The sequence below is a fragment of the Coffea arabica genome, chromosome 9e (genome assembly GCF_036785885.1).
Source record: "Coffea arabica cultivar ET-39 chromosome 9e, Coffea Arabica ET-39 HiFi, whole genome shotgun sequence".
Taxonomy (NCBI): Eukaryota; Viridiplantae; Streptophyta; class Magnoliopsida; order Gentianales; family Rubiaceae; genus Coffea; species Coffea arabica.
The window spans coordinates 34,061,528-34,075,254 of NC_092327.1; the positions used below are offsets into that span (position 1 = coordinate 34,061,528).

At 34.5% G+C, this 13,727-nt stretch overlaps 2 protein-coding genes across 2 annotated transcripts; both read right to left on the reverse strand.

Annotated features, from left to right (window-relative positions):
• Positions 1–210: 210 nt before the first annotated feature.
• Positions 211–1,968, reverse strand: LOC113709252 (trimethyltridecatetraene synthase-like). The gene is made up of 2 exons (XM_027231975.2): positions 1,096–1,968; positions 211–886 (listed from the first exon to the last, which is right to left on the reverse strand). The coding sequence occupies exons 1-2, from the start codon at positions 1,966–1,968 to the stop codon at positions 263–265; spliced, it is 1,497 nt and encodes a 498-aa protein (XP_027087776.1). The 3' UTR covers positions 211–262.
• Positions 1,969–10,442: 8,474 nt separating this feature from the next.
• LOC113709212 (dimethylnonatriene synthase-like) lies at positions 10,443–12,423 on the reverse strand. The gene is made up of 2 exons (XM_027231915.2): positions 11,488–12,423; positions 10,443–11,256 (listed from the first exon to the last, which is right to left on the reverse strand). Exons 1-2 carry the CDS (start codon positions 12,388–12,390, stop codon positions 10,633–10,635), a joined length of 1,527 nt encoding a protein of 508 aa, XP_027087716.1. The 5' UTR covers positions 12,391–12,423; the 3' UTR covers positions 10,443–10,632.
• Positions 12,424–13,727: the final 1,304 nt, after the last annotated feature.

Below are 13,727 nucleotides of genomic sequence, written 5' to 3' on the forward strand. Positions count from 1 at the left end.
AGTCAATTAGGGTTTTATTTATTGAAAGGCGTATTTTTGTTCAATCTATGTTCGGTTAGGTTCTCGAAGTTGCATAGGAATTGGGTCCATAGTTAGCTACTTAGCTTAGCCTTATAGTTAGCCTTAGCGTGTGAGAAGTCTTCTAAGTCAAGGAGTCAGATTTGTTTTTAGGGCACGAAATAATCGGAGAGCGGAGAATGCGTTCAACAGTTGACCGATACAGAGTAGGAACATATTTCAATTTTCCCTTGAATCGTACCCGCTAATAGAGATTGACAGGCAAACGTGGTTCTGGGATCATAGCAAGTGAAATCCTTGGATGAGTTGTGAGTCCATAGAGTTCTTCCATGCAAATTTCTTCCGGTTTCATGCCATGAGGCAATTTCCAGTTGAATCCATGCAACAAGTTGGCCAACGTTGATCGCACAAGCTTGATTCCAAGGTTGTAGCCTGGACACCTCCGTCGACCTGAGCCAAATGGCAATAGCGCAAAATTTTGTCCCTTCATGTCAATATCCTTCTCCAAAAACCTCTCTGGAATGAATTCTTCAGGAGAATCCCAATACTTTGAGTTCCTCCCGATACTCCATGTGTTTATAAACACCGTTGTTCCTTTAGCAATGTGATAACCAGCTACAGTGCAATCCTCGATGGCATAATGGGGTGCAAGCAGCGTTGCCAGCGGATGTAACCTAAAAGTTTCCTTTATGATCGCCTCTAGAAAAGGCAGTTTTGAGAAATCAGCCTCTTCCACCCACTTATCTTTCCCTATCACTCTATCAAGCTCTTCAGTTGCCTTTCGAATTAGACGTGGATGTTTGAGAAGTTCATTCATTGCCCATTCTACCGTGGTAGCTGAGGTATCTGTACCACCAGCTAGTAAGTCCTGGACATGATCAAATATTGGTAAAGTTAGTCCTGCCCTGATCCTGAATTGGTGAAGTATCATGCTTTACAACAGATTGAATCAGAAGAAAGCAGTTATGTTTAATGCGGCACATTATCCTAAGCAAAGCTGCTAGATTTGAGATTCGGTAAGTTAAAAAGAGGTAAAGAGATCTAGAAATTTCATTAAACCACAAGAAGAAATAGCACCTGAATTAGCCCTTTTATCTGATCTCTGGTGAGTTTGACCTGGAGATCAGGATCTTCAGCATATTGCAATAGAATGTCCACCATGTCCTTGGGGATAAAATCTTTCTCCGTTTTCCTCCTGGCCTGGTGATCATCAAGCACATGGTTATGGAATCTATCAAATTTCTTGTAAAGTTCTTTCATTTGCTTTATGTAACCCTGGAGATCAAATCTGTCGAGCCACGGTATCCAATCCCCGATATTGAACACACCACCCAGCCAAAACCATGTATCTATCATCTCTTGGAACTCTTCAAAGGTAACTATAGATCCTTCCCCTTCAGATTGGCATGCACTGGAGAGGGTAAGACGCATTAGATGATCTCTCATAACTACTGGCTTTCCAGATAGAGCATACAAACGAGAAATGAAAGCACGCCTTTCTTCAATACGTATGCTGTCGAAGAAGTCAAGTCGCTTTGGATTAAATATTTGGGTTAGATAAAGTTTACGAGCTTGTCGCCAGAATGGACCATAAGGCGCCCATGTCATGTCGGAGCAGTTGTAGCTAGTATATTTGCCAGCAGCAGTTGCAGGCCGAGAGGCGAAGTTGACGCCATGTGTTTGCAAGAATTCTTTTGCCATTTCAGGGGATGAAGCTACTACAACAGGGCTGGAACCAAATTTTAGTTGCATGATTTCTCCATATTTCCGGGACAGCAAGTGTAAAGATTGATGTGGAATTGAACCGAGGAGGTTCAAGTTGCCAATAATAGGCCATGGTTTTGGTCCTGGTGGATGATTTAACTTCAGGCGTTTGTGAGTGGATATTTTTGAGAGAAAAGCACATGCAACAATCCCTGCCAAGGCTAAGAGCAGCCAAGTGCTTTCCATCAGGGCTGAATAATAAGTTATGGCAGTGAACTCAGTGGGGGTTTTATGCACATGGTGAAGTTTGATAAGGTTGATCTGTGCCACATGCATTGAATTCAAATTTTCTCTTTGAATAATTTTAGAAAATTTTCACTTTTGCAACTTCGGAAAATTTCACTGACCTTCCCTGAATCAACTCTGTTGTAACATGTTCAGTAACTAGGAGCAAAATAAGAGTAAAAGATTCACTTGAGTAGACAGAGCATATTTTATTTCAAAATTGCCCTTTTAGCTATCTTATTTGTCCGTTCATTGCCCAATATCCATATTAGGATTAATAAAAGATTTTGAAATTGCTAAGGGCTAAATTTGTGATATTCTTGAATGTGTTTCACAGTGTTTTTGAGTCAATTTGTAAGATTAAATGGTATAAGTTGTCCATTTTTTGTCTCTAACTTGCACATTGAGTTGATAGACAAATTTGTTGTGATTTTGGCATTTGCTTGCAAAATCTCTTTATTTTTGTAGGTAAAATGATCAACTTCAATTGGAAGCCAAATTGGCGAGAATTAAAATGTTGAGAAGTCACAACAATGGCTAAAAGAAGTGGTGTAAGTCAAGGATGAAAAGGAAAAAAAAAAAAGAAAGAATCCGTCGAGGGATTCTTTGTTGTTTTTGCCAGAAATTGTGGGTAGAATTTTATTTATCACATGCTCTGCACAATTCTTGGAAGAATCTTCACAAAAAACTTGACAAGTGCGAAATATATATATAATAATTAAGCTCAATTCATAGTCCCTAGTTTCAAAGTGTGATAATTACATTTGAAATTTACAATTCTTGGATGTCTCCGATGACATCTTATATAACACTAGTAAAAGCACAATAATCATTTGACACAAGAAAATTAGTGTCTTATATTTAATCTCCAACGTCCAATTTCAAAACACACTATCTCCGCTTTCTTCAATTGCACTTTACTGTTACTATTGCGACAACCCAAAACCCCTGATCGTTACAAAATGCCACATTTCAGATTTTTTCTGTACAGAATCCAGTGAATTGATTAGGAAGTTGTTTGTTTCCCATTTATTTCATTAAAGATATAGAATAGAAGCATGAGTGAAACTAACACAAAAGCAAATGAGGTATGTGTACATTAAATTGTTCTACTACACCACCTAGCATAATTGAAACAGCCATGGCTTGTTTGGATTAAATATCTGGTATACTTTTTCCAACATTTCATTATTGGTTCGTTTAAAATAACAATAAGTTTTGTCCATGGACACATGCCAACATTTGGCATTGGAATTTTACTAAAATATCTAGTCTGTTAGGGTAGGAGATTATTTGAAAAGAAAATCTTAGAATGACAATGTCGCATTTTTGATATGTGATATATGTGAAATATAAATATAATATGTAAGATAAAAATGTGATTAAAAAGTTATTTTTGATGTATTAAAAAAATTTGTAAATAAAAACGCATCCAAACAACAAAATAATACTCAAGAGACATTGGATTTGAGGAAAATATCATCAGTTTTTTCTTCTCAGAAGGCATTGGACTTTTCTTTGAAAGAAATAAGACATTTATTAAACATTTCTACAAAATGTACTTTGGGTGACATTTTACTTTGTTTTTTTCTTTTGAAGTAGAGTCCTCCACTCCATGAGTAGTTTCTACCACAAAGAAGGAGGCCCATGCAAAGGGAGCCTGGGTTCCTAGATTGGTGAATTTTTATGTTCTTGTTTGACATTTGAAAAACGTTTATCAAGTGTGACATCCCATATTTTTCAGCTTCAATATATTCAGTTCATAAGTTTTAAATTTGGTAAGTTTTAGGCACAAGTTTCATATGGGGGAGAAAAAACAAGAATGGGAACGTCTAGTGTTAATTCCTCTTAGATGCACATTTTAGCAAGTTTAAACAACTACATAATCATCTTAGAGTGAGATTTAAAAAGTAAAGACGGGATAGTGGGATTAGAATCCTAAACTTCTAAACTCTGAAGTATCAACCTTAACTACTAAATCGACGCCTTCTCGGCACAAAATCATTTTATTGAAAACTGATAACAAAAGTAATTTAATAATTGATTAACTGATCATTATGCAAGCTAAAGCATTAAAAAAGGACAAGGAATTAAGTGATGATAAGAAGGAAATTAATGTCGACAACAAAACAGGTTAGGAAGAAATAACTCAAACTAATTAGCTTGCATTAATTCCTAAAACTTATAAGCGGGGCCGAAAGAAAACATTAAGAATTTGCAGGGAGCTAAAACCCTCTTTTGTGACTCATAGGGACTCAAGCTTTGGAAGTTATTGTGAGTCGATTACAAAATTCCAGTTTTTCCCAATCAATGAAGGTGATGAAGGGACTACTATGTAAGGAGGGTGAGTGACTTTTACATACACTTGATACACAATCGATTGAATTAATTAGGAAATTGTCTTTTACCCTATCAGGGACTATCAAAATCATTTTCTAGGACACTTTTACTTGCATCTTATATTGGTTGTGCAAAAATAAAAAAAGGTTTGCTTCTTACACATTTCAGCATTCAACATCAGAACATCAGTAAATGTCTTCTTCCTGACAATGATATTTAAGGGACATTGCACTTGAGTAAAATATCTTCGGTTTTCTTCTTAGAAGGAACCGAGACATTCATTGGACATGTCTACAAAGTAAAACATGTATCCCGGTGTCACTTCACTTTTCTTTGAAGAGGAGTCAATCTTCATGTGTAACAAAATTTCTATTACAAGTTGGAAAAGTATAGTACGTACTTATAGTTATTTAATGAGAAAATCGTTCAAAACGTCTCTCATATTTTGTTAAATAATTTTTTTCTTCATTTCTAAAATATTAATTTTACATCTCTTATAAAGTTTAGTCAATAATTTCAAGAGCTCTTGAGGTCAGGTTTCGCCCCTCCTCAAAATCTTGGTATCTTTATTTTATTTAGTTAATAAAAAAGTGGAACATTTGACCAAAAAAATCGATAAAACTTGATTCCAAACTAAGTTTTCGATTACTTTTTAGTATGAAATCACCACGTAACTTATATATAGTCATTTTTATATATAAAAAGATCAAATTCCACTTTTTGGTAAAAAAAAAAAAGAATATTGTTTAGGTTAGATTCTACCTTTTTAGGGCTAAAATTAAATATGAATCAGATCATTTATTTAAGGGTTAAATACCAAAAACCCCCCTGTGGTTTGATTAACGTTCACTTTACCTCCCTATGGTTTGGAAACCTACAATTTGACTTCCCGTCGTTTCAACTAAAGTAAAAGTCTGACGGAAAACATCTAAACTAACTTCTGAAAAGAAAATATCAAAATTGCCCCTCTATTAGTCAAACCCTTGGAAGAATGTTTCGTGCATTTGAGAATGGGTAAAATATCAAAAACCCCCCTGTGGTTTGCCAAATGTACACTTTACCTCCCTATGGTTTGGAAACCTACAATTTAACTCCTTGTCGTTTCACTTAAAGTGAAAGTCTGACAGAAATACCGTTATTGTAGATGTTTTCTGTCAGACTTTCACTTTAAGTGAAACGACAGGAAGTTAAATTGTAGATTTCCAAACCATAGGGAGGTAAAGTGAACATTAGTCAAACCACAAGGGGTTTTTTGGTATTTAACCCTTTATTTAACTACAAGTAGAATCTTTTTGCCAAAAAAAAAATAATCATGTGTGAATCACGTGATGGATATAAGATAAAAAGTGAATGAAAACCTAAGTTGGGACCAAATTTTACTCACTTGATTTTGTAAGGGATGTAAAGTTATTATTATAAAAATGAAAGTTGAAAAATTCATTTAACGAAAATGTAAATGATGTTTTGAACGATTTTTTTCCTTATTTAATGGATTTCTACACTTTAGAAGATATTCTCATATTTCACATGGATTTTTTTTAAAAAAAATTTCGTTAAATGTGGAATCTTTATTCTCCTATGATGAAAGCTAATGTGCAACTCTTAGAAATAAGGAAGTGTTTGGCAGGTGACTTTTAAGTTCAATTATAACTCTACATATTGATTTTTAAAGCCTCTACGAATGAGTTAATGAGTATAAATACTCGTTCCCTAAATTTAGCGGTTATATATATATATTTATATATATCACTAAATTGGGTATAATTTTTTTAATCAAATTGGGTATAATTTTGATTACCCACCCATTTTAAACATATTACTATGAAAAATTAAAAAGTGAGATGGTTATAAAAAACATTATTATCACTCCACTCTTTTTAAACTCCTTGTAGTTGTCACCCCTTCCCATCCATCCCTTCCCTCCCCTCCGTCTCCTTACCTTTCTCAACTTATTTCTTGTTTAGTCTCCTTCTTACAAAATTCGACCACCATTCCTTATAGATTAATCTTTTTTACACTGACAGTATATATATTATCAGCATTGGATGAATAACAACGATGCAAATTTTGAATTTGAAATTCAACTTTTACACACATATCATGTATCGAACGATGATAGCGTATACACCGTTAGTGTATATAAGATTTATCCTTAACTTATGGCCAAACATGGTGCATCACCTGGTGGCGGCCAATGCTGGGCGTACAAGCGAGAAAAAATTTGTCGCAGCAGCAATGGTGACACAAAAATCACAGAAAGAAATTTGTTGATTGGCGAATAAGATGATACGTGGAGATATTTGTTCATTTAGTGGGGTTCTAGTTATCAAAAATTTCATAGATTTGGTATGTCTTTGTTGAAAAGTAAGATTTGGACAGCAGAAATTATGCTAACAGCAGATACCGATGCTTGCTGAAAAATAACCTGGTTTCTCGCTCTCCACAATTGCTACACTACGCTAGCAAACACAAGTCTCCAAGTTTTTTACAGACGAAGTTTCATTTTTGGGGTTAGTAAAAAATATATATATATATATATAGTGAAGTATAGCGAACATTTTCGTAAATATTAATTGCATTGGTACTCATTATGATAGAAAGGGCTCAATTGCGAGTAAAGAATTAAACATGGATCTTTTAGAAAAATAACAATGAAAGTATCCTAACAATTTCCAGTTCTTTTGTGTCAACACTAAGGCGACTTGTTTTAGCAATCACTGTCTGGCATATTTGGCAAGAAAGGAAGAGCAGGATATTTCAGGATTCGTCGGCAGGAATTGTGAAAATTGTGGAAAATGTGATCAAAGTGATTTCTCCAAGGACCAAGACAAATTGGCAACTGATGCTTGAGTGGTGCTTGGATCAAGACGGTTTGGTGGATTAAGCTACTGGAATTTGGTAGCTTGTTCTGTCTGTTTTTGTATAGTGTAGATATTACACTAGAGATTGTGATGTAGTAGGATTTTGTTTCCTTTGTAAAGTTACAATTCACAGATCAATAAAAGAAAATTTTCCTTTTGCCCGAAAAAAAATTATTAACTAACCAATATTATGGAAGTTAGAGCACTTAAAAAAGCTCAAAGAATTGTGTAAAGATAACAAGGAAATAATTTCGACAATAAAAACAATTTAGGGAGAAATTACTATCAACCTAAGTAGCTTGAGTTGATTACTAAAGACTTTATTAGTACAACTTGACCAGATCCCCGCGCGAGGCGCTGGAATGGAGTGCCCATGGAGTATTCTTGTTGAGAATTTTTAAGTTTACTATGAAACAAAAGTGCCGTAGGTTTTGTCCAATAGATTAGCAAGATTGTCAAAGGGATACATCAAAGAAACCATCTCCAATAGATTTTACAGATCACGTTGATCATCTTTGGATAAAAGATTATTTGAAAAAATATTATAACATTTTTTGTGGTGTAATGCATATGTAATAAAAAGGTAGTTAAAAACATAAAAAAGATGGTTAAAAGATATATTTTTATCATAAATAAAATATTATTTGAGAAAAAAATTTGTACCTGAACAAACCCAATACCAATGCATCCTTTCTCCTTTAGACGCTTCAAAGAAATTCAAAAATGGTACAATTTTAGAGTAATCAATATTACCTATATAACTATTCCTACTTTTTCTGAACTTTCCAGACTCCCTCGGTAGATTCAAAAAGGAGTAAAAGTATATTTATCAAAATAATCCTACATATGGTCTCAAACATATTTTAATGCTCAAGATTATTTCAACTGGACCAGACTTTGATGATTTAAATAGATATGATGTCTTTCACCATATCAAAGTTATGAAATTTAATGAGTTAGACATAAAGATTTACCATCAACGAAAGGAATATGAATATTTTTCTAAAGATAAAATATATTATCAAAGAGTCTTGGAATAAGGATTATGGGAGGTGATGGCATTAGAGACGAGTTCTGTTCGCGTGTAAGTTGACCGAAATTTCGGGCTCTATGATCCGGTTTGAAGCCCAAGAATGAATATACGTGGGTGTGAGGACAAAACTGATATGCCCAGAAAAAGAATAATTAGGATCTTCATTTCCAGCTAGGCCGAATATCTTCCAAATGGCACGTACAGGTTTGGAAGCTTTTGAGCCCAATAATCCCATTAAAAATCCACTCCCCAAACCCTCAGGATTTGTACGTAGCTTATACACTGCTATTTAGATTGCATATTGAAACCTTTTTTTTTAATGTAATGCATACCCAATTTAGAGCGACACATTTTATACACTGCAACAAAGCGTTAAATAGATAAAACCATCCCCCCGGGGGTATATGTAATTTACCCTTGATTCAATTGTGGGGTGGTTAAATTTGTGGGAAATTGTGCAATTGAAAATTTTTTGCATTGGAAATAATTGTCAAGAAGACAAAAAAAATGTGTTTCTTGGTTTTTTAAGAATTGCATGGATCCGGATGATTATCATGTCAAGACGGTGGTAACTAATGGCATATATGGGTGAATATGGATGAATTCTTTGATGAAGCAAAATAAGCAATCAAATTATTTGCACAAATACAAGTCTAAACCAGTCCTATGTGCAAAGATACAATTTAGAGTGGCACATTTTCTACACTGCGACAATGCATTCGACTAGTTTTTGAGTTTAGTTTAATAAAGACAAAGTTAGCAAATATTATACTAAGCTAATTAGGGTTTTATTTATTAAAAGGTGTTTTACTTAAATTGGGTATTTATGGTCAATCTATTTTCGGTTAAATTCTTGAAGTTGCATAGGATTGGGTGTGAAACTGATCTTGCAAATAATTGAGCCAGCAGATAGAGATCATTTCTGGTGGACAGAAAATCAAAATAATTGATGAAAATAGACATTAATGTTATTCTATTATCTTGGTTTTCTTGCATTGATTCTTTACCAGATGGAGCTTGATCTTATCAAATAAGGCACCCTCTGGCGTAACCCAAAAGAAAAGGTAAAATGAAAAGGAAAAGAAATGTAGTAGTGTAACTTAATTGGTTCATGCCTGATGGATAAATAAGTCTCTGCAAGTTGTATTGTTTATAAAGTGTATCCGTGGTAGTTTGCGTTCCTATATATACAACAACAAAATATCTATCTGGAGATCTCTCTTCTATTTGACAGTAATTTGTGCGTTTTATTTTGCTTTTGAAATGAAATCTCACAAGAAATGTCCAGTTTTCAAGGGCAGGGCAGTATAATCAAAGTTTTGCTGGATGGTATCTACCAAAAATAAAAGAAAGATGACGAGTTTAGATTAATAAAAAGGGTCATATATCCCGGTTAAAAACGTCATGAGCTCAACCCTTGAGTTCTATTTATCCTCTACGTACATGAATAATGAATTCACAGATGAAAACTGATGAATTGAAGAGGGTTTAAATATGAATCGTGTTGCTCAACATTTGACTCGAGCTTATCAAGTAAAAGGTGGTTCAAATTTTGTTTGTTAATAATCTAAGTCAAAAAAAAAAAATCTAAAGTCAAGTTTCAGTGTATTCTTAAACTTGTCAACCTTGAATTTGAACTAATTTAGCTCAACTATTATTAAAAGCTTATTCAAGTTCATCATGAAACTGATATGCAATTCTGAAACCCCTCAAGAAATAAACTTTGAACAATGTTTCACAATTGAGGCGGCTCTCCTCAGTCGAAGTGCATCCAGCTAGCCCTATTGTAACATATGTGAGTAGTATTCAAGTCAGGAGTCAGACTTGTTTTGTCTTATTTGTAGGTGATTAGGGTGTACAAACCAATCATAAATTTGCCTGTCAACTCTGCTTTCGTAAATGTTACTTTTGTTATCCAGAATTTAAACAGATTTGAGGCCCTGGTTGAGTGCCTTGTTTGTTTGTCAAATTTTTGAGAAACCTATTTCCATTGCATACCTATTTGCTTTGCTAACAAGGGAGAGTCAGTTTGTTTACTCTCTGCAATCTTCAATATTTCCATGTCAATTTTTCCATATGTCATTATTGCGATATTTTGCCTGTTTGTTTTCTAGCAAAAAAATAAAAAATAAACTTGATTGTGACATTTTGTTTTATTTCACAACAGAATTCACCAAAAACAATTTAAAGAAAGAAAGAAAGAAAAAACTTGATTGTGACTTTTATTTTATTTCACAATGGAAATTACCAAAAGGGCAATTATACTGTCTCGACTCCTAAGCTGTCACCTAAAATGAGCTAAATGATATAATCGGAGAGCGGAGAATGAGTTTAACAGTTTACATATACAGAGCAGGAATATATTTCAATTTTGCCTTAAATCAATACTTGCTAATAGAGATTGACCGGCAAACGTGGTTCTGGGATCATAGCAAGTGAAATCCTTGGATGAATTGAGAGTCCGTAGTGTTCTTCCATGCAAATTTCTTCTGGTTTCATGCCATGAGGCAATTTCCAGTTGAATCCATGCAACAAGTTGGCCAACATTGTTCCAACAAGTTTGAGTGCAAGGACATAGCCTGGGCACATCCTCCGACCTGAGCTAAAGGGCAACAGCTCAAAGTCATGTCCCTTGATGTCAATATCCTTCCCCAAAAACCTCTCTGGAATGAATTCTTCAGGAGAATCCCAATACTTTGAGTTCCTCCCCATACTCCATGTGTTTATAAACACCGTTGTTCCTTTAGCAATGTGATAACCAGCTACAGTGCAATCCTCAAGGGCATAGTGGGGTGGAAGCAGCGTTGCCAGTGGATGTAACCTAAAAGTTTCCTTTATGATCGCCCCTAGAAAAGGTAGCTTTGACAAAACAGCCTCTTCCACCCACTTATCTCTCCCTATTACTCTATCAAGCTCTTCGGTTGCCATTTCAATGAGATGTGGATGTTTGAGAAGTTCATTCATTGCCCATTCTACTGTGGACGCCGAGGTATCGGTACCACCAACAAGCAAGTCCTGGCCATGATCAAATATTGGTAAAATTAGTCCCGCCATGATCAAATGCTGATGAAGTATCATGCTTGACAACATATTGAAAGCAGAAAACCTCTTAATCAGAAGAAAAAAGACTGCTATGTTTAATGGCACATTTTAGTAAGCTATACTAAAGTGCTAGCTTTAAGATTCAGTAAGTTAAAGAGGTAAAGAGATCTAGAAATTTCATTAAACCACGAGAAGAAATAGCACCTGAATTAGCCCTTTTATCTGATCTCTGGTGAGTTTGACCTGGAGATCAGGATCTTCAGCATATTGCAATAGAATGTCCACCATGTCCTTGGGGATAAAATCTTTCTCCGTTTTCCTCCTGGCCTGGTGATCATCAAGCACATGGTTATGGAATCTATCAAATTTCTTGTAAAGTTCTTTCATTTGCTTTATGTAACCTTGGAGATCAAATCTGTCGAGCCACGGTATCCAATCCCCGATATTGAACACACCACCCAGCAAAAACCATGTATCTATCATCTCTTGGAACTCTTCAAAGGTAACTAGAGATCCATCCCCTTCAGATTGGGCAAAGTACTTGTTACTCAAAACCATCTGGCTTGCAGTGGAGAGGCTAAGACGCATTAGATGATCTCTCATAACTACTGGCTTTCCAGATTGAGCATACAAACGAGAAATGAAAGCACGCCTTTCCTCAATGCGTGTGCTCTCGAAGAAGTCGAGTTGTTTTGGACTAAATATTTGGGTTAGATAAATTTTACGAGCTTGTCGCCAGTGTGGACCGTAAGGTGCCCATAACATGCCGGAGCAGTTGTAGCTAGTGTATTTGGCAGCAGCAGTTGCAGGCCGAGAGGCGAAAATGTTGTCATGCGTTTGCAAGAATTCTTTTGCCATTTCAGGGGATGAAGCTACTACAACAGGGCTGGAACCAAATTTTAGTTGCATGATTTCTCCATATTTCTGGGACAACAAGTGCAAGGATTGATGTGGGATTGAACCGAGGAGGTTCAGGTTGCCAATAATAGGCCCTGGTTTTGGTCCTGGTGGATGATTTAGCTTGAGGCGTTTGTGAGTGAATGCTTTTGAGAGAAAAGCCAATGCAACAATCCCTGCCAAGGCTAAGAGTAGCCAAGTGCTTTCCATCGGGGCTGAATAGCAAGTCAAGGGGGTATGACAATGAACTCCAGTGGGGGTTTTACAGACATGGTCAAGTTTGATAAGGTTAATCTGTAGGGGCCACATGCATTGGCTTTGAATTATTTCTTGGGGGGGCCGGATTTGCTTTTAATTTAGGGAAAATTGTAGAAACCTCCCCTGAGATTTCTGACATTTGCACTGACCTCCCCTATCAATTTTGAAATAGCATTAACCTCCCCTAGAAAAAGTTGAAGCCAATTTAAAAGGTTAAAGTGTGTGAATTTACTAGAGTACCCCCAATTGTATTTGACTTTACCAGATGAAAGGTTTGAGTACTTTCATCAAAACCAACGTTTAATTTGTTAAACAAATTAAACTAATCAAGCCATTTCTGCATAGTTAAATTAATTAACTAATTATCTAATTATCTAATTTTTATTTATCTAATTAACTAATTAACTAATTATCTAATTAACTAGTTAACTAATCAAACTATTTCTGCATAGTTAAACTAATTAACTAATTAACTATTAACTAATTATCTAATTAACTATTAACTAATTAACTAATTATCTAATTAACTAATTAACTAAAGCTATTGTCTGTCCGAAACTAACAAACTATTTGCATGTTAAACTAATTAATTAATTAACTGCTTAACTATTAACTAACTAATTATCTAATTAATTAATTAACTAATTAACTAACTAATTATCTAATTAATTAATTAACTAATTTCTGTTTATCTAATTAACTAATTAGTTAATGCGCTAATTGGTTAATTAGCTCCACAGGCCAACGAAATTGGTTAAATAATGAATTAAATATAAAACCTGTCAGTTTCCCATAAAGAGCTGGTATGTTATGGGCAATTATTTTTTTTTTTAAACTTTCACATATTTAATTTATGTTAAATACAAAACATACTAGTTTTCCTTTGAGCGCTATTTAACCAATTTTTCCCATAAAGATCTGATATGTTTTCCATAAAGAGTTGGTATAAAACATACTACAAAACCTGCCAGTTTCCCATAAAGAGCTGGTATGTTATGCATTATTTAACTAATTTTTCATATTTAAACAAATTTATGAAAATTAAAATAACCTATTTGAAAGTTGCATTTTTATTTGGAAGAACGCATTCCTTCGATGCGTTTTTCACCTTTTGGGAAGAGACTCAAAAATTGACATCCTTTAGAAAATTAATTTAAAAATTGCCACCCTTTATTTTCGAGTATTAATTTTTGTTATGGTTTACGATTTTCTTATATTTTATCAAAAATGTTAATAACTATTGTAGTTACAATTATAGAGATGTTAATTTGTCGTATGTGTAATTCTTT